Raw genomic sequence first — 23,174 nt, forward strand, 5'->3', positions numbered from 1 at the left:
CAGCCCTTTAAATCTCTGGAAAAGGAAGTGGTGATGAAGTCAGCTCCCTTCTAACAAGGTTTGGTAGAATTTGATTTTTTTAAATTTTGACAATATTGTTTAAGTATTCTGGGTTTTTTTTTTTTCTTCCGGTTTTAAATTTTCAGTTCTGGGAAATTATGGGGGATCATGCAATTTATTTAATGACATGATGTTGAGATTCAAGCTATATAACTGTTTAAAACACAATCTGTCAACATCATATGTCAAAACATACAAAGGAAAAAGCTGTAAATCAAACTCTAAGACAAATATTCCTTGAGAACTTTGTCTATATGTAAACTTTTATTATCAATAGAATTACTTTTTAGCCCAGTGGTTAGGGCACCCACTGGAGATGTTCCCACTGGCCTCAGTTCCTCTCACTGCATAAAGTGGAGAAGGGATTTGAAGTTGGATTTCCTACGCTGCAGGAGTGTGCCCTAAGCTCTGAGCTGTGGCATATTCTGGAGCAGATATTTTTCAGTTTCCTGATGAAGCTGTTCCACTATATATACATTAAATAGTCAGTGGAACAGGGACTTGAACTTGGGCACGACCATATCTTAGATGAGTGCCCTAACCACCAGGCTATTCTTACTCTTTCCCTGGCCAGACACTAGTTGTTCAGTCAATTAATAGATATTCATAATTACAATGAATTACCCCAGCTGCAAGATCAATTTCCCATATGTTTGGGAAAACTATTTTGGCATGTTCTCATAACCCTTTGTCAGTAGAGATTTGGGACAGATCATCAGCTGATGTAAATCTGTGTGGCTTCATTGATTCTTATACAGTTTGCAAATTTACATCAGCTAAGGATCTGACCTTTAGATCTTAAGCATTTAATTTTTAAAAGGAGCTACTTATTGCAATTTTAGCTTTCTTCCTTTACAGTTCTTCAAAGGGAGATATTGCAATGAATCCTATTAGGTCTTGGTACCTACCTTAACCTCTGACATCATTGTTCCTTCCTTCTTTTCCTTCAGGTAATGGAGAAGTTAAAATGATAAGCTGTGGAGCTGATAAGAGTATTTATTTTCGCAGTGCACAAAAGGTAAGCTGTAGTATCTCTGTCGATTGGCAGTTGATCACTGGCAAAATACTGTCCTCACTGTGGTATGTAGTCTCCTTATCAGTGTGTATAAAATTGAAGCTACACTATATACTATAAACTTACCCCTGAAAAGTCAACTTGAATAATTTCTAGGGTTTGAAATGTAATTTCCGGTCCTTGCACGCACTGTAGATTTACAGGGTTTCTATAGCAGGGATTTATTGGCAATTTCTTACATGGGTTATCTGTTCTATGTGGAATTATTTTTATCATATCCATAAACACAGATGGAAAAATTCTTGGCAGAAGTCAGGGTTATGACAAGAAGCAAAGTGCTCCAATCTTGTTTTCTGGTATGCACATCTCTTTATGCAGGTTGCAGATGGGATTAATTTCATTAGAACTCATCATGTTGCTGAAAAAACCACCTTATATGACATGGATATTGATATCACACAGAAATACGTAGCTGTTGCCTGCCAAGATAGAAATGTCAGGTGATCTGTTTTATTCACTTTATTTATGCAGCTAGACTATAAAACACACTGTCTCTAATAGAGATTTCTCAAATATGATTGAATAGCAGGAATACATCCCAAGGGTTGTCTGGTAGCCTTTGAGTTGAGAAACTCAAAGGACAAGGCTCTGGTGTCTTCTCTAAGTGCCCTAATAATGGCTGTGCCCATTTTTTATGAAATGGTAATTCTTTATTCAGTAATCTCTCAGACAAACAGTTCTCCAAGGTTCTTTATCTTCCTATGATACTGCTACCGCATCTTTTGAAACCAAAGCTTGTAGCAGTTTGAGTAAATAGTTAACGTGAACCATTTGTAAATGTCCAGTTCCTCCAAGAATTCATCTTTAGCTAATGGTTCTGGTGGCACCAATCACTGGCAAATGCCAAGCTGTCATGTCCAGTCCCCACTGCTAATTTTCCACAACATCAGAGTACTATCTTTACCCCACATTTTCCTCAAAGGTCTCAGTTTCACTTACAGTAGATAAGTTTATTATGCTACCTGTCCTTGTCAATTGTCCTCCATAAGCCAGGTATGAAATAAGATCTCAGCTTTATATAGAAGCTGTTTATATTCACTTTGAGACTTGTTCCAACTTTCTCTGTTTGGAAATTGCTTAGCACACTTTTTTTGTACTGTTGAAATCTAAGCAATAATGAAGAAGACTTAGAATTTTTCAGTAAGTTGTGTTTTAATTCTAAAACAGTTTGAGAGAATAAATCCAATTTAAGATGCCCTGAATATGTAAAACTAAATCTGGCCAAGTTACTCTGTGTGTGTGTGTGTGGGTGGGTGGGTGGGTGGGTGGGGGTAGAACTTTCACCTAACCAGAGTTTCTACTAATGGTTGTCCGTTTATTTAAAAAAAAACAGTGATTGATGATAACCCAACAGATTTTCCCCTTACAGAAAGTCCAGCTATATCAGAGGGGTGGTATCCTGCTTCTGTGAAGTTGCAAAAAGCTGACATCTGTAGGGAGACCACATGTAGCTAAGTGCATATGAGTTCAAACAGCATTATTGTCTAGACCTGATTTTTTTCAATGTGAATTGCAGCTGCTTGGGACATCATAGACTAGGGGCTAGTCTACGCTAGATATGCTGCTGTAGTGCCAGAGTAGCATGTCTGGTGAAGATGCTCTATGCCAATGGGGGAGAGCTTTCCCATCGGCATAATAAAATGGACTCCACAAGAGACGGTAGTGATGTTGGTGAGAGAAACTGTCCCACCGACATAGTGCTGTCCACACCGGCACTTAGGTTGGTGTAACTTACATTGCTCAGGGGGGTGGCTTAGTCACATCCTTGAGTGACATAAATTATACCAGCATAAGTGGTAGTGTGTACAAGCCCTAGGACAAACTGTGGAAGCGTTTTTATCTTAGCAGCTTTGATTTTTATAAGCAGGTTACTTTATAAAGGCCTTTCTTGACCTGAAAACGATATGGCAAAGTTTAGCCTGTTCCATTTGTGTGTGGACGTAAGGCAAGTCTTGATTGAGTCAAATAACTTTGTCTACTGCACACCATTAAAATAAGGAATGACTTTCTTACAGAGTATATAACACAGTCAGTGGGAAACAAAAGTGGTGCTACAAGGGATCGCAAGGTGATGATGGGTCGTTATTGAAGGTAAGCTAGTAATTGCAGCAGCTTTTAAAGTGCTCTGTTGAAACTTGTGCTGTGGGTACACTTATAGGAAATTTAAAGCATAATCTTATGTATTGCATGTTTGTATGTCTAAATTCTAAAGAGGCATAATCTGATGTAGAGAGATTACAGTGCTGTCATTTCCAGGTTTGCAATCTGCTAAAACATATTATAGGCATTTGCAAGGGACTATGGAAATTTTCCATTGTTTCAAGACCAAATGAACGGTCCTTTAAAGAATCAAGTAGCGCAAATTCTCACTTGTCAAGGCCCATCAGCTTTGACAACCAATAAGAATGCCAAGTGGCCTCACCTTTTTCCAGAGAAGGAACGCTAGCCTGCTCTGTTTGCAGTGTTGTAGTCAAGTTGGTCCCAGGATATTAGCAAGACCAGGTGGGTGAGGTAATGTCTTCTGTTGGTGAAAGAGACAAGCTTTCAAGTTACACAGAGCTCTTCTTCAGGATTGTGGCGCTTGAAAGTTTTTCTCTTCCACCAATAAGTTGTTCCAATAAAAGATATTGCCTCTCCCACCTTGTCTCTCTAAGACTGCTTTGTGTAAGATGCACATGCCATTACGTGGGAGTGACCTCTCATGATCTCTCTCTCTCTCTCCCTAGGATTTGTTACATCTTAAGGTTAGCAAGGCAGAGGTCATAATGGTCTCCTAGTTTGGATGAAACCATTTCTTCTTCTTTGTCTTTCCCTTGTCCCATCAATTAGAGTCAGTTGCTCCTGTTCTTTGTCTCCAAATGTTCTTGTCATGTACATCTTCCAAGCTGACACCAACCTTCTTCATGTCCTCCTTCAGCAGCTTGAACCATCTCCCCCTTCCCTTCCCTTCCCTTTCTCCTCTCCCCCCCGCCCCAGTCTTTCTCTTGGTCCCTGTCCGATGTCTGCTAGCTCTTGTACTCTCTCTGGCCAACACATCCCACATCTCATTGTCTCACGTAACCCTGCCATCTCAGTCGATTCTCAGCTTTTTGGGGATGGGGCTACCTGCATCACGGCTCAAAACCTTTCATTGCATGGTCTCCCAGCCCTCATCTTACCTGTCATTCACCTGAGCATTTTCATTTTGGCAGTGTGCTGTAGTTCTCTTTTCCTCATTGGCCAGCGTTCCAACCCATACCTCATGGCTGGCCTAATCACAATCTTACACACTTTTTAGTTTAATTGGCATATTCTTATCACAGAGAATTCCCATCAACTTCCTCCATTTACAGCAGCACTCTTCATGCAGCTCCTAGCATCCTAACATTCCCATCATGGCTCAACACTGAACTGAGGTATTTAAATTGTTGCACAGTTTGTTTTTATTTATTCTATACTATCTAGTTTTACTGGCTTCTCACTGTCCCTGTGGACAAAGCATTGCATGTATTCTGCCTTTTGTCAGCTGGTTCGTAAGGCATTTGCTTCTAATGCAGCCATCCATAGTTCTAGGTCCTTTTCCAGTTCATCTTTGTTTTCACGGCACAACATATCATATGTGAAAAGCATGTTCCATGAAGCCTCTTCCCTAGCCTCCTGCGCCAAGGTGTCCATTACAATCAGAAATAGGAATGGCCTTAAGGCTGATTCTTCATGTAGACCTACCCTCACAGTCAATGACTCACTCAAACTGCAGCTGCTTTTCACTTCTGTTGTACTACCTTGTACATGTCCAGGATAGCCTGAACCTATGTCTCCAGCAGATTGTACAATCATAGGCACCACCATAAGAACTCTGTAGGAATTCTGTCATAAGCATTCTGTAAATCCACAGATACTAAGTGCAATTCCCTGCATTTCATCCTGTACTTCTCCTGCAGTATTCAAGCTGCAAACATTGAATCCATTGACCTTCCTGGCATAAATCCAAATTGGTTATCGCTCACATGTTGTTCCAGCTCCTCCCAAAGTCTTTTCTCATTAATTCTTTCCAGCCATTTCATCGTGTGACTCATTAACTTGATGGGTCAGTAATGTCTACATTCTTGCACACTCCTTTACGCTTGAAAATAGGGACCAATGGGCTCTTCTTCCACTCATTGGGCATTTTTCCAGTACAGAGAATTAAGATGCAAAAGTTCATTACTACCACCACTCCCATACGGCAATACACTTTAAACGTCTCAGTCCAGTCCCACTGCCTTCACCCGTTTCATCTTTAGCACTGTCCGAGTCTCCAGCATGGTGATAGTTCTTGTGAGGTTGTTGCTTGCGCATATGTACCCCAGTGGTTTCTTTGCATTGAGTTCATTGAGCAATTTCTCATAAAACTGTTGTCACCTCCTAATGACTTCATCGTTGTCAACCAGTACTTCCCTCATTTTCATCTTTAACACACTTTACAGCTCTCAAGTTCTCTGTAATTCTTTGCTTAGTCTTGACTAATCTATATATTCCTCTTCCTTCATTAGTAGATCTGTATATAAGGCTTTAAATGTCTGACCCTTAGCTGACCCATTAGAATGAAACCCTTTATTCTGTCCTAATGATACATGTCCATCTCTTGCTGATCACTTTTTCCCTACTTTGTTAAATGCTACATAAATTGAAGTGTCCAGAGTTTAGGATTATTTCATTTGAAAAACACAGCCACAGCATTTAAAAAAAAAAAAGTATAATTAGGTTCTTCGGTTATCTAGCCTACAAGTCTGCAATTAATAGATTTCCCTCTTTTCTTACTGCCATGGCAGGGGAAAAAATATCTACTAAATCTGCAGGTTGCTGACAATTTTCTGTACAATCTACAACCCTCCTGAACACGTCTCTCCCAGAAGCCTGTGGGTGTGGTGGTCCGAGTGAGAGAAATGGGTTTTACAGCATACACGGAAATGATGAAATCCAGGTTATAGTGTGGACCAAGGGAGGAAACAAATTTCAGAGACCCCTCATGTTTAAAGGGCTGTTAGGATCTCCAGTCTCGGAAGTGAACTTGTAACTTTAGCCCATATGCAGCATTGACGCTGTCAGCAATGGCTGAATGTGGACTGTCAAGATCGGGACTCTTTGCTGAGATGTTTATGCTCTGGTAGGGACAAGAGAGCCATTGGCTTTAGAAGTGCCAATTGTCAGTGTTTCTCTTTGTTCTGTTTTTGAGCCTGCATTGTTGTACTGTGAAGCATGTTTGATCAGTTATTCCATAGGTAATCTGAGTCCAGCTCCCATCTTTAGAGTTCTATTTATCCGTTCAGTTGTCGTATTTTCTCAGAAGTCAAACTTCTTGGTAAGTTTGTTAGAGCATCTACTCTGTTCAAAAACCTGAATCTGCTCCAAAACCATCTGATAGCTGTCCCTTCAAACCTTTGGAGGATTAATCCCCCTAAGGCAACATTTCTACTGCTTGTTTAAAAAAAAACAAAAAAACAAAAAACAAAAAACCTCTAGGCATGACAGAGCTGTCTTGAAATCTACCAGTTCAACAGTTTCTAATGCTCCCACAATGGTAAATATTTATAATTCCATAATGTGTGGTAGAAATTACCTGGGCACTGTGTAGTTACAGGTAACTAACCCTGTGCTCTTTAAGTTTCGGAAGGAGGATATACATTTCCACATGCTCAGATCTGTTCTCTTATGAGAAACTGCATCTTGTTTCTGCAGGTACAGCTGGATCCCTCGGGAACCTTTCTAGCAACGAGTTGCTCCGATAAGAGTATTTCAGTCATTGACTTCCATTCCGGCGAATGTGTTGCAAAAATGTTTGGTCATTCAGGTGTGCTTTTCAATTTTATCATGAGATTTGCTTATCTCAGGAACACTTAACCTAGAATTTATCATTTGTCTCTTCCACTAGTCATTTCAGCTGTGAACTGAAAATTACTAAGATATTTATATAATAAAAATTTCTCCAAAGCGTTATCCTAGGCAAAAATTCCTCAGGGGGAAACTTTACTGTTAGTTTAGAATACAGAATTATTCCTGGTAAACTATAAAGCATTGTTAATAGTGAATGTAGTAAAGGTGATCTTAAAAAGACTTTCATTAAATGATCTTAACGAGATGTAATCATAGTTACATAGTTCCATTAATCCAATAATGGCATATTTTAGAACATTTTTAAACTCCAAACACAACACATTTTTCAATACGTTTTTCCAAAGCTTTTAGAAATATTTAACCTTAATAGATCAGATTATTCAGTAAGATTATCGAAACTGCATGCTGATTTAACACTATCATCCAGAGCTCTAATATACAGGAAATGAGAAGTTTTTCAGGAATTTACCACTAATAGCTTGTGACTTTTCACACTGGAATAGCCCTAGTTAAGAGGAATATGGTTAAATGCATTCAAATCAGGATATGCTTGTAATTTAATTATACCAGCTATGTCTTCAGTCACTTCAGATCAAACCAAGAATATGCCCTTACTAAACAAAACTTACTTTGTTCCTAAAATCATCTTTAATACTGAAAATTACTACACAAATTCATCTTCTGAACAAGAGACCTATAATACTTAATTTCTTATGTTACAGAAATAGTAACTGGGATGAAGTTTACTTATGATTGCAAGCACTTAATCACAGTCTCAGGAGACAGGTACGTGAGTGTTTTGACAAAAAATGTGCTTCTGTCCACGCTACTTTGAATTTAATTCTCCAAGGGAAGGTCCTAAACTAGGGCAACTGAATATTTTAACATATCTATTCAGTGAGCCATGATTCATGGGGGAGGGGAATGGGAAGACAGGGGTGGAGCCTCTGACCCTGGCCAAGCTGCTATCTAAATGAATGGGGGCCTTGTGTATTCTAGGACAAAACTGGACACACAACTCAATATCACTGGTAGCATTGGTAAAAGCTGCAGTGTAGCCAGAGTTCAGGCTTTTTTATCACTATGTAGACAACGTGGTGATGGTTTTTAAAAAACAAAAACCAAACCACCATATCTACACTACAGCTCCCATCATTGCTACTTTATATGGAGCATCATCAGTGGAAGATTACAGATCTGAGCTTTTACTAGGATTGGGTTCAGTTGTAATTGGATTGGGTTTACCAGGTTGGAGCTGAATCTGATGTATGAACAGGTGAAGTGGGACCTGGTAGTTCTGGCTGTGATTTTTGTGTGATGTTTGGAGTAGATTTGGCGTGGGTTGAAGTAATTGTTTTTTTGTGTTTCTGGGTGGGTTCTACCTCAGTGAATTGACTTGATTACCATTGGTTGGAGACTTAATCGGGAATTGAGAGGAGTTCAGTAATTTGTACGATTGGACTTTGTAAACCTCTTTGGGATTCATCAGCCTGAGAGGTACTGCAGAAATGCACGACATGCCAGAATTTTAAGTTGCTAAACAAATCTTTCTATCAACAGTTGTGTGTTTATATGGTGCCTTGGCCCTGAGATCACAAACTGTATGAAACAGCACTTAGTGGAGCTCAATCAAATACAACTGCAGAAGAAAGCAAGGGAATTAAACTGGTCTAATCAAATCAGGTATTAAAGTGGACTCTCATTAACTGCTTATTAGTCATTTGAGTCTAATACAGATCTTATTGATAGCTGCAGGTTTTAGGCAGCTCTGTTTGACCTTTTTATGCAAATTATGCAATGAGTTAACGTGAATATAAATTAGCAGATGACCATAAAGTTAAGCAGTGATTTGGGGTAGAAAAGTGATCAGCAGAAAACTTGGCAGGTTGGGATAGGAAGATATCTGGGGGAGGGAAAGGTGCTAGTGGATTAATTGAGGGGTGGGAGGGCTGAGCCCTGTCTAGGGAGAACTGGGTGTCAAGTAGAAGCATGAATGCTGGGGGAGTGGCTCACTGGAGTTGAGCGAGTACTGGTGTAGGTGGATTGATGCCTGGGAAGGTGGGAGAAGTCTGGGGCTAAAATTGAGGCTCCCTTGCCATCTGTCCCCATTCATCAGCCATCGCCACCTCCCCATCACTTGCTACTGCTGATGCTATGACTGCCCACTATTTCTTCCTTGCTCCCTTCTAGCAGGGGCAGAAGCTAGACAGAAGGGAGACATGTGCCCTGTCTGCTTGACGCTGGGCTCCATGGCGGAATCTATTGGCCCACATGGGAAACTACCACTTCAGCCCACTGCTTGGCCATGTGTGCCGTTGAGGCTGCATTGAGGGAATACGGACAGGGGTTGCCAAATGCCTGAGTAACACACGATGTGTATGTGTCCTTGGCAGCCCTGCTTATTAGCAGAGTATAATAATGGTATTTTGGGCTGGTAGTGTGAACTTGGCCTGGGGATATTGGCCACTGCTGTCTTTTTTTAATCAGGTTAACTTTCTAATGCAAGATGTGCAGGTGCAACAAGTAAGGCAGAGTAGAGTGAGGATTAGGGTAACTGTTCTGCGCTTACGTTTCTCAGGCGGGAAACATATGTTGCTGTGCCATGTGGAAGGATGTCCCAGAAAGCAGAAGAGCCAGTTGATTATGAAACTGATGAAGAGAGGGAAGTGGCATCATCTTTACAGACTCCAGCCAAAGAAGACTGTGACACAGGCATGCTTTCCAGTTTAGTGTGTCAATCAGTTGTGATGTTTGTGACCCTTCCGTGTCTAGGGCAGCCACCTGAGAATGCCAAGGTCAGGGCAGGCTGCAAAAGGAGAGCAGATTCTCCCAGCACTGGTGGGTGACACTGAAGCCAGACTTCCCAACCAGCCACAAACTGTGCTTCTGATTCCCCCAAACGGCTTATCAAGAAGCCAGTACACTAATACACACAACCCCCTTTACTGCATTCCAGTCTCTGGCTCCTAATCAGCCACTAGGTCCAGTAAAGAGACCAGTTAGTTAAACTCTATGCTCCTTACTAAAAAGGTTCCCTCTGACCCCAAAGGGTCAGCTGCAGTACCAGATCAATATAACTTTGGATCTTACCTAAAATATCACGCTGCCAGCCAGTCCTTTAGTAACTAAAACTAAAGGTGTATTATAAAAGAAAGAAACAAACCATGAGAGAAATGTTAAAGGGTCAAAGCAAATCAGATACATACAAATGATTGAAAGTCCATATACATCAAGTTTCTGGGAGAATTGTGGAGTTGCAGGCTTGTACAGTTCCTCTGGCATACATCCAGTATCTGGATGGGTCTTAGTCCTTTGGTTCAGTTGCAAGTGAATTGATCCAGTGGTAGGTATGTGTCTGTAGCTGAACAGGAACAAAAGACAAAATGGTTTCCCAGGCCACCGCCTTATATACCCCCTGGCTGTGCTGTCTTGTGGAATTTTACAGGGACTAAAATGGAGTCCAGAGTCACATGGGCCAGTCCTGGTGCCTCATTAGGTATGCTGCCTATGGAATTTCACAGGAACCAAAATGGAGTCCAGAGTCACATGGGCAAGTCCTGGTGACTTATCAGGTATATCCCTGGCTTTTCCCCCTGGGCCCATTGCACCTGGGAATGTCTTAATGGGCCATCAAGCAGGCTATTGTTTTGCAGCCATCCTGTCTGAGTCGTTACCCAGACAGCACAATTTGAAATGCTGATATTTCAAACATATCCATAACTTTCATCTCATATATAACACATGAACATAAACATCATCCTGCTTAGCACATTATAGCCTTTCTAACAGTTCCTGACATGGCATATCTCACATGAATTATTATGATTTTGACACACTGATGTCAAACAATATACTAAATACCCCCCCCCACCACCAATTCAGCCAGCGTGACAATGTTTATGTAAACTTTTGCACTATACTGCTTTTACATCCTGGGCCTTTTGGAAGAGTCTTGCTGGTTTGTTGGAGAATCATGGGGAAAGGAGAGGGGAATAAAAAATATTCTAGGTGGTCAGGGAGTCTTTTAAATTTCAGTAGAGTGAGAGCGTGTTCGTATGGTTAAAATGCAGTGTAACATGGTTGGCCGGCCTCTGACCCTTTAGAGAGTCAGACCATCCTGTTACACACAGGACTGGAAATCATGAGGTCTGAATTTTTATCCCACATTTTTCAGCCCATTCCCCTGCAGGAAATGCTTCCCAGCATTTATTGCTTGTTTCAACAGTCCCTTGATTTTGTTTTCCAGATCCTCCCTGCATACTAACTAATGGCAAGCTCCCGATGTGGGCAAAGAGACTGGTAAGCGGGACATGAGATGTAGCTGTGTAAAAGGGCTTTGTTTCAGAGGAAGGATTGTCTAGTGGCTAGAGCCTGAGACCTGGGTTCATTTCCCTGCTCCACCACAGACTTCCTGTGTAACCTTCAGCAAGTCACTTAGCCTCTCTGTGCCTCAGTTTCCCAGTTATACAATGGGGATAATAGCACTGGCCTGCCTTACAGGAGTGTTGTGGTGATAAATGCATTAAAGATTGTGAAGCGGTTTGAGATCTTCTGATGGAAAGCACTATATAAGAGATCGGTGGTATTGTCCTCCACAGATTCCTCATCTAACAACAATAGCAACAAATTGCTGGCTACATTACTCTTCCTTGCATTAAATATACCCATGAGAGGGGGCAGAAGCAAAGATACATAGAATCTAACATGAGTTTCATGAAGCATTTAACTGATGATTCTGACTCAGTGCAGGTTTTTCTTATTAGTGCCCTGTTTGAGATTGCATTCAACTCTCCTAGCATGATCACTAAACCTATGTTTCTGTCCCGTTGTCAGCACTCTAAATGATTATTGGAGATACAATCAAGCACTTAAAAAGAAACATATCATCCTTCACTTCACCATTTCACTACACAAATGATTTAAAAAGTGCAGCCTGTGTGGTGTGCTACGGAATCTCTATCATTAAGCTGCCTTTTAAAGTATCCACTTTAAGATGAGGGTTCTGAAATCATTGTAAAACAGTTTGACCATGTGGCAGAGGTGTGTGCTCATACAGTGGCCATGGATTTGACGTAATAAACCAGTTTTATAAATAGGGGTTTCTGTTTGTTTTTTTCCACTACTTTGATCAGTATCTGGATATTTTTCTCCAGATCAAGAGAGGCCATCCACATTCAAAAGGTGCATTTCTTATATTAGTAAAATATCAGCCACCAATCAGCATGGGCTTTTCTGTTAGAGTCTTCGGTAAAATGCCTTCTGTTAATCTACAAACTGCAGTTCTCCAAATGTGTAGCCCTCCAATCTCAAACTGATGTCTTAGCAGCTAAGAGAATAATCATTGTTTTAATCTCACACACTCACTGGTTTTTTGTTCTTAAAATGTTTCAAGTCTACATATTTCATTACTTAACTGAAGACTGAAAAAATGATTGCCATTGCATTTAATCCATAGAAACTACAGAGTGCTTAAAAACCTGGAAAACTTTCTTTCTTTCTCTAGCTGGGAGAGGCAGAAAATTCAGACAGTATGACATTTAACTCAAGGGTGAATTATCAGCCACAAGGACGATGGGCGGAACGTGCTGACCAGGAGCCAATTAAAACCCTTTTAGATGCAGAGATCAGTTACTTTACCCCAATTAAATATGACTTTCTGGGTGACGCTGAATTTGAGCCGAAGAATCTGGACCAACTACTCTTGGAGGTTAGTGATCCTGTGTTGCTTATCGTTAAGATTGTTTTGACTGTCCTCTTTTTATTCTTTTAAGAGAACCAAGGTCACTTTGCTCAAAATAAATTGCAATTCTGTCAATATCCCATGTTTGTTGTACTTGCTACTTATCAATAAATCTGACTTCTGGGCACTTGTACCTGCCCTACCTTCTCTAAAGAACCACAGCCGGCCATCTGAGGGTATGTCAATGGAGTGGTCAGAAGTGTGACTGCAGCTCAGGTAATCATACCTGTGCTAGCTTTAATTTAGCTAGCACAACATAAATTGCAGTGAAGACACAGCTGCATGGGCTGTACAAGCCTGCCTGGAGCTCTGGATACACATTCAGTGCAGAATAGGAATGTGGAGTCCGTGTTGCCATGTCTTCACTGCTATTTGTAGTTGCGCTAGCTCAATTAAAGCTAGCATGGGTATGCAAATGCAAGTTGCAAACACCTCTGATTGTAGTGTAGACATGATCTACCTGTAATGTCTGAAGGCCAGTACATAGCTTGAGAATCTATGTTTAAGAAGAAATGAAGGTTTGTATTTCTTACAGACTGAGAATTCCCCTAGCAATATCATTGAGGATTTCAAATGCCCAGATAACTTCTCAGAGGATGAAATAAATCAGGAGCCTGACTCTCTTGAAACTAGTGGAAACAGCATACATGATGTACAGACTGGGGACAGCTCTTTGGAGGCAGAAAGGTTAGTTTTGCTACACAATAAGATTAAATTTGCATGTACCCACATATTAGCCCTTTCTTCCTTTGTGCCAAATTAAAACTATTTGTAGAGCTGTATCAAGGTATTAATTCATACATTATAAAGATTTCCAGCCAGTTCGTAGGTCTTGTTGGGCTGAATGTCTTGTATGATCTGGAATTAATCTCCCCAAAGTATTGGCAGTTGTCTGTATTTGTACAGCATCTAGCACAATGGGTCATGGTCCATGTCAAGGGCTCCTAGGTGCTATGATGATAATTACAGGAGAGCCTAGTCTAACATTTCCTGTGATGGAAAAAGTCAGTTTGCAGCTGGGGGTCAGCAAATGGATGAGTTCTCTGTAGCACTTTGAATATAGTCAATTGTTTAGCCACCTCCCTGGTGCTTTGCCATGTCTGTTGTGAGGATGCAAAGTCAAGCTCTTCTGTAGACGATAGAAGGCTATTTATGTTGCAAAATATTTCATTTGTAGACACTAGTTAGGTCACAAAGCAACCTAAAACTACTATTTTTGAGCAGATTGGAGGAAACCAACTGGTAAACTTGGCTTCATATCATAATTGCTCCCTGTCCCCCATTCATGCTGTGAGCAAGTGATGCTCCATTTAGAGTGACAAGTCAGCAACATAATAGTTGGCATGTGTTTTTTATCCTTCCTTCATGCAGTAGTGCTTGCCTTCTTCACCACCCTATAACTAACTTTCCTACAGATCTGGTTTCAGTGTTGAGTTTGTAAGGTGCAGGAGTTGGTTCCTCAGTTTTTCTGAGGTCCTTCTGCAAAGCTGTTCAGTTTATTAGGAGTTGTATGTCTCTCTCTAGATTTGGTGAAGAGAAGACCAGAAAAAACTACTTATCAGTAATTGCTGCTTGTTACTTTTCTCTTTCTTGTCCCTCTGCTACTTTCCCTTCTGTTGTGCGTACTTCCTGATTGCTAATGGGAGTGACTGGAAAGAGATGACAAATGGAATCACTAGTTATCCCACCATCCAAACATACTTATTTGTGTTGTGGATATTCTGTGGCTCTCAAACAGAATTTCAAAACTAACTTTTTTTCAGTGTAACTCGTAAAAGTTCATTCACTTTTGCTGCTAATACCCATTTGTGGGGGAATGCCTCTGGGTGAAAGTGTTTTGGCCTCAAGAAGCAGCAGGCCCAGATCCTCAGTGGTGTTTTGGCACCTAGCTTCCACTGAAATCAATGGCAGTTAAGAGCCAGATATCTTTTGAGGATCTGGGCCTCAGTCCTTATCATTCCTGCTGTGCCTTTGAGCTAGAATTATTTATGATGGGAGTTTTTTATTTCCACCCAACGTTATCAGTCCGTAAGAAGCCAGACTGGAATTGACAAGTCATATAATATAGATCAAAACCTGCTATGTGATGGCTGAACACTGCTGACAGATTGGATTCAAATCTAGTAGCCTAGAGGTGAAATCTTTGCCTGAGTTATCAAATCTCCAGGGTATTATAAAAAAGCCAATGCTTTTACAGTGCATTGTGAGAATTCTTAGCACATCAATCTGCTTTCTCTTTTCTTTTGTTTTCAAGTAAACATGTGAAGGAGCTACATCTTCAGCCCGTTTATCAGAAGGACGTCAATAATGGGAAAGACAAAGGCTGCACTGTCACTTCACTGGATTCTGAAGCATCTGCTTTTGATCAACAGGAAGGTAAGGTTTGAAAATGCAAGAATATAACCAGCCTTTAGAATACTAAAGGATGGGAAGGTGATATAAAGCAGGGAGTTGGGCCTTAAAAATCTCTACTTGTATGGAGTTGTATATCCATGGCAGTTTTTGAAGTATTTAAAACTGTTTTCTAGAATAAGTCTCTGATTCAGCAAAGCAGTTAAGGCTGTGTGTAAAATCTAAGCCTGTGAATAGTCAGGGAATACTTGCATACTTAAAGTCAGATGCATGCGCAAGTGCTATGATGGTTCAAGGCTTAAAGACCTATTTGAACACCTGCCTGTGATGGCATGATTTTTTTTAATGATAGAAAACCTAACATGTGCCAGACTCCACTATCACTTCCTTTTGCATGTCTTCTTTAACTCTTTTCTTTCTTGATATGTATAATATATTGCTAGATGAAGACTCCATGGGCTCCGATGGAGACTTGGACATGGAAGTAGAAACAACTGATTTAGATGGGAACTTCCAGAAAAACAGTTCTTTACCCCAAACCCCAGAACAAGAGAAGTACCTGAAACATCATTTTGAGACCTTGGCAGATGCCCACACTGAAGGTATCATTTAAGTGCCGAATAAATTATGAAGATATTGCCATGTGTGGTTGCTCCTTTGGCCCCAGTGGTTCATCAAAATTCAGGGCTCTGTAGGGTTGTCTCCATGAAGATGAGAAATTGATGATACAAGTTAGGTATCTGCTTGTGTGGTCTTGATTATGTAAAGAAAATGTCCAGAGAGTCCTGTTCCCTGCATGTAGTAGAATCAAACATTTTCCTCACTCAGAAATCCCCACGTCTGCTCTTCTAGTGGGCTCTGTGCCCAAGAAGCCCTGTCCTTCTTCCTCTCTGGGTCGTTCTCATAGCTCCTTCCTCTGGCTCTCTGCCTCCTACAGCATACAGCCAGTTTCCTAGTCTGTGTCTGCAGCCAGGGAAACCCCTCAGCTCAGCACTGAGCTGCCGTGTGGCCTATTGACAATGAGGGATGACTGCCCAAGGCAGCAGCTGTTTAAACTACCGGCCTGAAGAGGCTTGATTTCTCTGAGCATGAAAGAGTGCTTGGCATACCCTTTGGCTTTAACAAGTCTGTGACTATCTTTGGATCCAAGCCATTAGCACCTTTCAGCACAGCAGTATGTAATGTTTCTATATCCATGTGCCTCTATCATAATTACTGTACATTCAAATATATGTATATAGTGCAGTAAATTCACACCCATTTTGCATCTTACCTGGAATTGTTTGTATAGTAGGAATTGAAATCAGTGGGAGTTTTGCATTTGATTCCAAAGAACTGGTCCTTTCATCCCAAAGCCAGTACAACTGTCATATACGACTCGAAGACATAATTATTACCACAGCCTGTCTAACTGCTTGTTGGCTTTCTTGGGGGTATTTCAAGCAGCTTCACTTCTAGCAGCTACCTTGAAATTGCTTCATGTATGTGAAGCTCTTGCATTTGCCTTTATTAGTGTTTATTCAACATCTTGAACGTGCACAGTACTGCGACTTAAAGTGTAGTTCACTCCAGGACCCAGGCAGATTGGACATGATTCAGTCTCCTGAGGCACAAATCCTGTGGCTTCTCTCAAAACGTTTTGGTTTTTGTACTCTAAGTCCATATTTGAAATCAGGTCATCATCGTTCCTAGCTTTAATGTAGCACTTTTATTATCTGCTCTCAAAGCACTTTACAAAGGTGGTCAATATCATTATCCCTATACTTCACTCTGCCTGTATATTCTAGCCCTTTCCCCTACCTTGTGGGTGTCTAGTTTGCTGGACTACAAGCTCTTTTGAGCAGGAACTACTACTGTTTCATAGCACCAAGCGCAATGGGACCCTGTTCTCAGTTGGTCCCTGGGCACTACCCTAATAAACATGATTTTTTTTTTCCTCTTGAACTGTTTCGTGAGTGATCTGTGACTGTAAAGTGATGGGACTAGGGAATCCAAACACAGTTGAGATAGGATGTCTCTCTCTCCTTAAACACAGAAAAGTTTGATGGCTGCTTAAAGGATTTGAAGCCACCTGAAGATGTGGATGATGAGAAAAACCTGTTCTTGAATCCACGTTTGAGTATTTCTACAAGATTTCTCTCACGCTGCCAGAAAAACAGTAGGTGAGTGTCAGCATGTTTACTGATCCAAAAATCTTTCATTTGGTTATTTACCCCTGTCACTCACCCTGTCTGAATAAATCATGTTTATAGAGCATCCATCACCATAGTATCTAAGATAACTTAGACTGCAAGATACTTGGTGCAGAGACTTTACAGCTAAGACAAAGTGCCATGCATACCAAATAACTTTATTTTAATTCACATATTGTCTGTCAAGTTCTCAGAAAATGGTACTGTTCATGGGTAGGTTTCCAACTGCTAACTGTGTACACTAGTTCTTCTAGCCTAAGACAGCTGGATAAAAATAGTAAAACAGTGATTAAGGGTGGGCTTTCAAAACGACCTAAGCAATTTCAAACTACTAATTTGAAAAGTCAAGGTAACTCATTCAACTAAATCTATTGGGTGCTTCTGAAAACTTCTGCCCTAAGTCGATAAGGCAGCTGTCGGCATGCATTAAAAAGGTTTAATTTCAAGATTTAAAACGCAAGTTTGAGCAACTTGGCTCTAGAAAGTAGAACTTATGGACTCTTGGAGGATATAATCTTTTTGGAAACTCGAATGGGTTCTTAATATTTTACTTGGAGGACTAACCTAAAGTATTAGATTCAGGTCCCTAAAGGACCCCAAAGAGCTCTGCGTAAACTCAAAAGCTTGTCTCTCTCAGCAATAGAAGTGGGCCATAGACAATATTACCTTATCCTCCTTGTCCTACAGCCAACCTGGGACCAAACTGATCTACAATAACACTGCATACATTAGATTTTTGTATATAAACTGACAAACAACTTGTCTCTTGGCTGATAATTTCAGGGCTTTTGTTGTAAAGCTCCTTGTCTATCATAAAGGTTGCTTGGTACGCAACTTTAACTGATAAGTCAAACCTGATTCAGACTCTCATGTTTACATCCAGGCTTGCTGCTGCCTTTCTTCCAAGAGCACGTCAGCAATCTCAAAGTACTACAGATGCAATAGACCAAGTTCAGGAAGAGAGTAAATTATCTAGTGAGCCCAAGAAATCAGAGGTATGTTCATCTTCTTCCAAAGGAAATCCTTCCTGATCTAGAACGCTGATTGAGGCATTGCATTTTAGAAGTGTGACATTGTTCATTGACACACGGCCCTAAACCAAGAAACAATCACAATTTTTAGAAAACTCATGACCGCATAGATGGCATAGTATTGAATTTTACAGAGTTTGCACAGAATAAATCTTTCAAGTATTTTTAGTCCATTTCAAAGTTAGAATCAGTTTTACAAGTAATATTTGAGACTAGGTACTTGTAAAATTCATTCCTTCTTGAAATTGACTAATTAAAAAAAACAAAAACAAACTTTAGTTAAAGTCTTTCTTTCCTTTTAAAAAAAAAAAAAACCAATCCGACAACACTTAAAAGATCACGGTTTGGGGCATTTGGGGATCATGCCTTCTGTGAAAGCGTGATTTACACAGGGCCCTAATTATAACTTTTGGATAAAGATTTTTTTTCTCCTCCCTTTCTCCCCCTTCAAGAGGTGATGGCATTAAATGAACTAGAGAAGGATGATCCAATGGTTAGGGTCTGAAAACTGGGTAATCTGGGTTCAATTCCTTATCCGCTGCAGACATTTTGTGTGATCCTGGCCAAGTAACTTAAGCCCAGATCCTCACAGGTATTCAGGCTCCTAACTTCCATTGAAATCAAAAGCCTTAAACATCTTTGAGCCGTTCTGTGCCTCAGTTCTCTGTCTGCGCAAATGGGGATAATAGCTCTGTGGTGTGAGAATAAAAATAAAGTTGAGGCATTGACATACTGTGATAATGCGGGAAATATAAATACCCATGATACACCAGCTATTCTTGGACTGGAGGTTCTTTGTTGCCAGGGATGATGCCCAAGGCAAAAAGAGCACCATTGGGTTTTCAGATGCCCAGTGTCATTTATGACACCACTTCTTAAGAATCACTTTTTGACATGTAAACTGAATCATTCAGAGACTGGGGTCAGGGGCAGCCATATAGGACCTTAGAGAAACAGCTACAATACAGTAGGATTTTGCATTGTTCACTTGCTTCCTGTGTTAGCAATGTTATTAGCTCTTAGTGAGAAAAACACAGACCAGTTGCTATGAGTGTTGGAAGTTGAGGGGAAAATTTGTTAATAAAATTTGTAATTTTAGTCCACCTATGTATTCTGCTAAGATTGTAGTTCCTGTAATGAATTATAAATACCGCTTTCTAAAAAAACTGCAGTAGGGATTCTAGTAAAACTCTGTGGTTTCCTCTGTTCTTCTTCAGTGGAACATAGCACTATTGCTACTGCAATAAGAGAACCAGACTATATTAAATGTATAGTGTATGTCTTACTGAGAGGAAATGAAAACTAAGGGTGTGACTTTTTTCCAAAAGTATGTAATGTAGGTGCATAACTACAACTGAAAAATCAATGAGACTTGAGTATTTTTGAAAATTTCACCTTCGACGGTCATTTCAAACTTTTGTAACACACTGTAGCCAAACTAGGATCTTTGTTATATGGGTTTATTTTCCAACTTGTTTAATATTTTTAGAAACCATTGGAAGAAAAGCCCCTGGAGGTGGTGGAAACAACAGACTCCAAGGCATGCAGTCCCTCAGGTAAGATGCTGATTAATGGCCAGACAAGGTACATGCTGCATTTGGGAAGGGGAAAAACATGGAAAATGACCCAAGCATGCTTCACATTTGTTCCCACCAATGTACAGATGTCCTTCAAAAAAAGATTTAGCACCTTTTATCTGTTGGAGTATAGCACTATAGGTCTAAAAAAGCTTGATAAATCACCTAGGGTACCATTTTCAAAAATACCTAGGTTCCATTTTCAAAATCAATGGACTTAACTATGTGACTTAGGAGGCTGCTGCTGAAAATATTGCCCTTGTCTTTGGTTTCACTTCAGTGACACTGAAGTCCATGCTAAGTAGAAATAGCATGTATATTTGATCAGCTGCACTTTGAATCTTCATAGTTGGTATAGTAACTCTCACCTTTCCTCCTGGCTTCCACCAGGTGGCGTCGTTTGCTCTCCTCTCTCCAGAAAGACATTTCTTCCTAATTTATAGTAGCTCCCCTTGTCCCAACAGCTGACAGAGTAGTCCCCAGTAGTCAAAAGCCATGACTTAAAATTTTTAGGTGTAGATGGGACTGTTTCCCTTCACTAATGCATTCTGTGACACATAGCCCTTGAATGCTCTTTCTGCCTTATGTGCAAACTCTCCCATGACTTCATCTGCTCTATTTGTAATTGGTTTAGTAGACTGAGATTATTCTGATGTCTTCTCTTTTGACATTGTGAAGAGAATGAAAGGTTCTAATTTGCCCTTGAAAAGTCAAAAGCTTGTCACTGAATCTGCAGGAACAATTAAAGGAGACTTCACATTTTTATACTAGTCCTTTTGGAAAGCTTTTGCACTGTCTTTTAAAGAAAGTTGCTGGCTAAAATAATGGAAGACTACAGCTGAATTTTGCAATACAACCACTCGATGAAATTTGTCTAGGAAGGCTCCAGATGTGGAAATTGCATGTCCAAACCCAATAAATCTTTTTATTCTTAGAAACCCCGATCCTCATCAAAAGTTTTGAAATGAACCTGCAGTCTTTGTGCACTGCATTCCAGGAGACGCTGCAGCTTTATGACAAGGTATGGTACAGAATAAAGAAGTGTGATAAACTGAAATTACATGATGTTATCGCACCACACAAAGGGAGAACAAATTCCAACATCTTTGCTACTAGTCCTACCTATTGTTGGAATTACTAAACCTCTGACAGTCATTGTGGTGATTCATTATCAAAATGGCTGCAAGCTGTTTATTAATGATGTACGGATTAGCATAAAGGAACACTGTCAAGTAGTGGTGTTTAACTCCTGCCCACTGAGCCTGCTAGTTGACTTTACAATGTGCTTTATCTAGCCTGGGTGTGCCATAACAGATTGTCATAGGTGTGGCCATACTGGGTCCATCTAGACGTGTATCCTGTCTGTGACAGTCAGTGGCCATGCTAGATGCTTCAGAGGAAGGTGTAAAGAGCCCTGTAGTAGGCAGATGTGGGATAATCTGCATATATGGAGCCATCCTGGCTACCAGAGATGTCCAATTGTAGTGACTAACTCCAGATGTGGGATAATCTCCATATATGGAGCCATCCTGGCTACCAGAGATGTCCAATTGTAGTGACTAACTCCAGATGTAGGTGCTAAATTCTTATGTTCTAATCCCAACTCTGAAACTGGCTTGATGTGGTCTTGGGCAAGTAGTTGAGCTGAAATTTTCAACTCCCTCCGCTGTGTGTCAACTTGTGAATTCTACACACACAGTCCTGATACGTGCATGCTCTCTGGGTGCTTGCACACCTGAATCAGAGAGAATTTGAAGATTTGGGACCCTATTTTTAAAGGTATTCTAAACCTCGAACTCCCGCTGAAATCAATGGGTGAGTGCATGATAGAGAAGGTCCATACATGAGTGCATGACTCTCTGTTGGGGGTGAAAGCAATGGAAGTTACGCACCTTTGACTTTCAATAGGAATTAGGTACCTAACCTGCTTAGGCACTTTGTAAACTCCAGTAGGCCCCATCTGCATCTTTAGGTGCCTAAATCCCTTTGTAAATCTGGCCTTAGGTTCTTAACCTTTCTGTCCTTCACCAGCTATAACCTGGGATGATTCTCATACCACAAAGGTGCTGAGGCTTCCTTTATAGCACAGCATTGTGAAGATACAAAACACCGCATGGGAGGTATATGTATGGGAGACATGAGAGGTAGTTCTGCTCTGCTTGACACTGCTGAGGTCTCAGCTGGAGTACTGTGTCCAATTCTGGGCGCCACACTTTAGGAAAAATGTGGACAAACTGGAGAGAGTCCAGAGGAGAGCAAGAAAAATAATCAAAGGTTTAGCAAACCTGACCTGTGAGGAAAGATTAAAAACACTGGGCATGTTTAGTCTGGGGAAAAGAGAACTTAGGAGGGATCTGACAACAGTAGTCAAATAAGAACATAAGAATGGCCATACTGGGTCAGACCAATGGTCCATCTAGCCCAGTATCCTGTCTTCCCACAGTGGCCAATGCCAGGTGCATCAGAGGGAATAAACAGAACAGGCAATCATCAAGTGATCATCCCCTATCGCCCATTCCCAGCTTCTAGCAAACAGAGGCTAGAGACACTTCAGAGCATGTTTTTGCATCCCTGCCCACCCTGGCTACTAGCCATTGATGGATCTATCCTCCATGAACTTATCAAGCTTTTTGACCCCTACATTAAGGGTTGTTGTAAAGAGGATGGTGATCCATTGTTCTCCATGTGCGCTGTAGGTAGGACCAGATGTAATGGGCTTAATATGCAGCAAAGGAGATTTAGGTGAAATATTAGGACAAACTTTCTAACTCTAACAGGAGCTAAGCTCTGGAACAGGCTACCCAGGGAGGTTGTGGAATCCCTGACATGGGAGGTTTTTTACAAAGAGATTGGACAGACACCCGTCAGGGATGGTCAAGGTTTACTTGGCCTTGCCTCGGTACAGGGAGATGGACTTGATGACTTCTCAAGGTCCCTTGCAGCCCTACATTTCTATGATTCTATAAATGCTGGGCCGTGGTGCAGTTACGGCCCATTTCCCAACACACCTGTACACTTCTCGGAGGGACAGGGAGAGAAGAAACTTGCCCATTAACCACAGAGAGAGGGGAGGGGCACGTGTGCTTGCTTAGTATATTTCTGAAAGCGCATAGTCTCTCCCCTAAAGGCTGAGAGTGTCATTGCTGCTGTGTTGAAAGGAGTATGCCTGAAATAGCACACAGGTCAGTTGGGGCATGTGCCCCAATGCTGTCAGAGGTAGAATGCCAGACTGAGTGGGATCAGTGCCTTTCATCTGAGGAGCTGAGAGCTGGCTGAGTAGAATTCCTTTAAGGA

At 40.9% G+C, this 23,174-nt stretch overlaps 1 protein-coding gene across 3 annotated transcripts in view; it reads left to right on the plus strand.

Moving 5' to 3' along the window:
• The window catches only part of WDR62 (WD repeat domain 62), a 41,946-nt gene that overhangs the window by 14,047 nt on the left and 4,725 nt on the right, over nucleotides 1-23,174 (plus strand). For all 3 annotated transcript variants that reach the window (XM_067557318.1, XM_067557317.1, XM_067557319.1), the window contains exons 14-29: nucleotides 1,011-1,078; nucleotides 1,454-1,575; nucleotides 3,151-3,226; nucleotides 6,833-6,944; nucleotides 7,711-7,774; nucleotides 8,549-8,671; nucleotides 9,567-9,700; nucleotides 11,235-11,287; nucleotides 12,492-12,695; nucleotides 13,264-13,415; nucleotides 14,983-15,104; nucleotides 15,524-15,682; nucleotides 17,116-17,242; nucleotides 18,156-18,267; nucleotides 19,793-19,859; nucleotides 20,816-20,901. In XM_067557318.1, coding sequence (XP_067413419.1) covers nucleotides 1,011-1,078; nucleotides 1,454-1,575; nucleotides 3,151-3,226; nucleotides 6,833-6,944; nucleotides 7,711-7,774; nucleotides 8,549-8,671; nucleotides 9,567-9,700; nucleotides 11,235-11,287; nucleotides 12,492-12,695; nucleotides 13,264-13,415; nucleotides 14,983-15,104; nucleotides 15,524-15,682; nucleotides 17,116-17,242; nucleotides 18,156-18,267; nucleotides 19,793-19,859; nucleotides 20,816-20,901 — 1,781 coding nt within the window. The remainder of the gene's footprint in view (nucleotides 1-1,010; nucleotides 1,079-1,453; nucleotides 1,576-3,150; nucleotides 3,227-6,832; nucleotides 6,945-7,710; nucleotides 7,775-8,548; nucleotides 8,672-9,566; nucleotides 9,701-11,234; nucleotides 11,288-12,491; nucleotides 12,696-13,263; nucleotides 13,416-14,982; nucleotides 15,105-15,523; nucleotides 15,683-17,115; nucleotides 17,243-18,155; nucleotides 18,268-19,792; nucleotides 19,860-20,815; nucleotides 20,902-23,174) is intronic.

The sequence above is a fragment of the Emydura macquarii genome, unplaced genomic scaffold (assembly GCF_026122565.2).
Source record: "Emydura macquarii macquarii isolate MOO-44397 ecotype Brisbane River unplaced genomic scaffold, CSIRO-AGI_Emac_v2 contig_1790, whole genome shotgun sequence".
NCBI lineage: Eukaryota > Metazoa > Chordata > Testudines > Chelidae > Emydura > Emydura macquarii.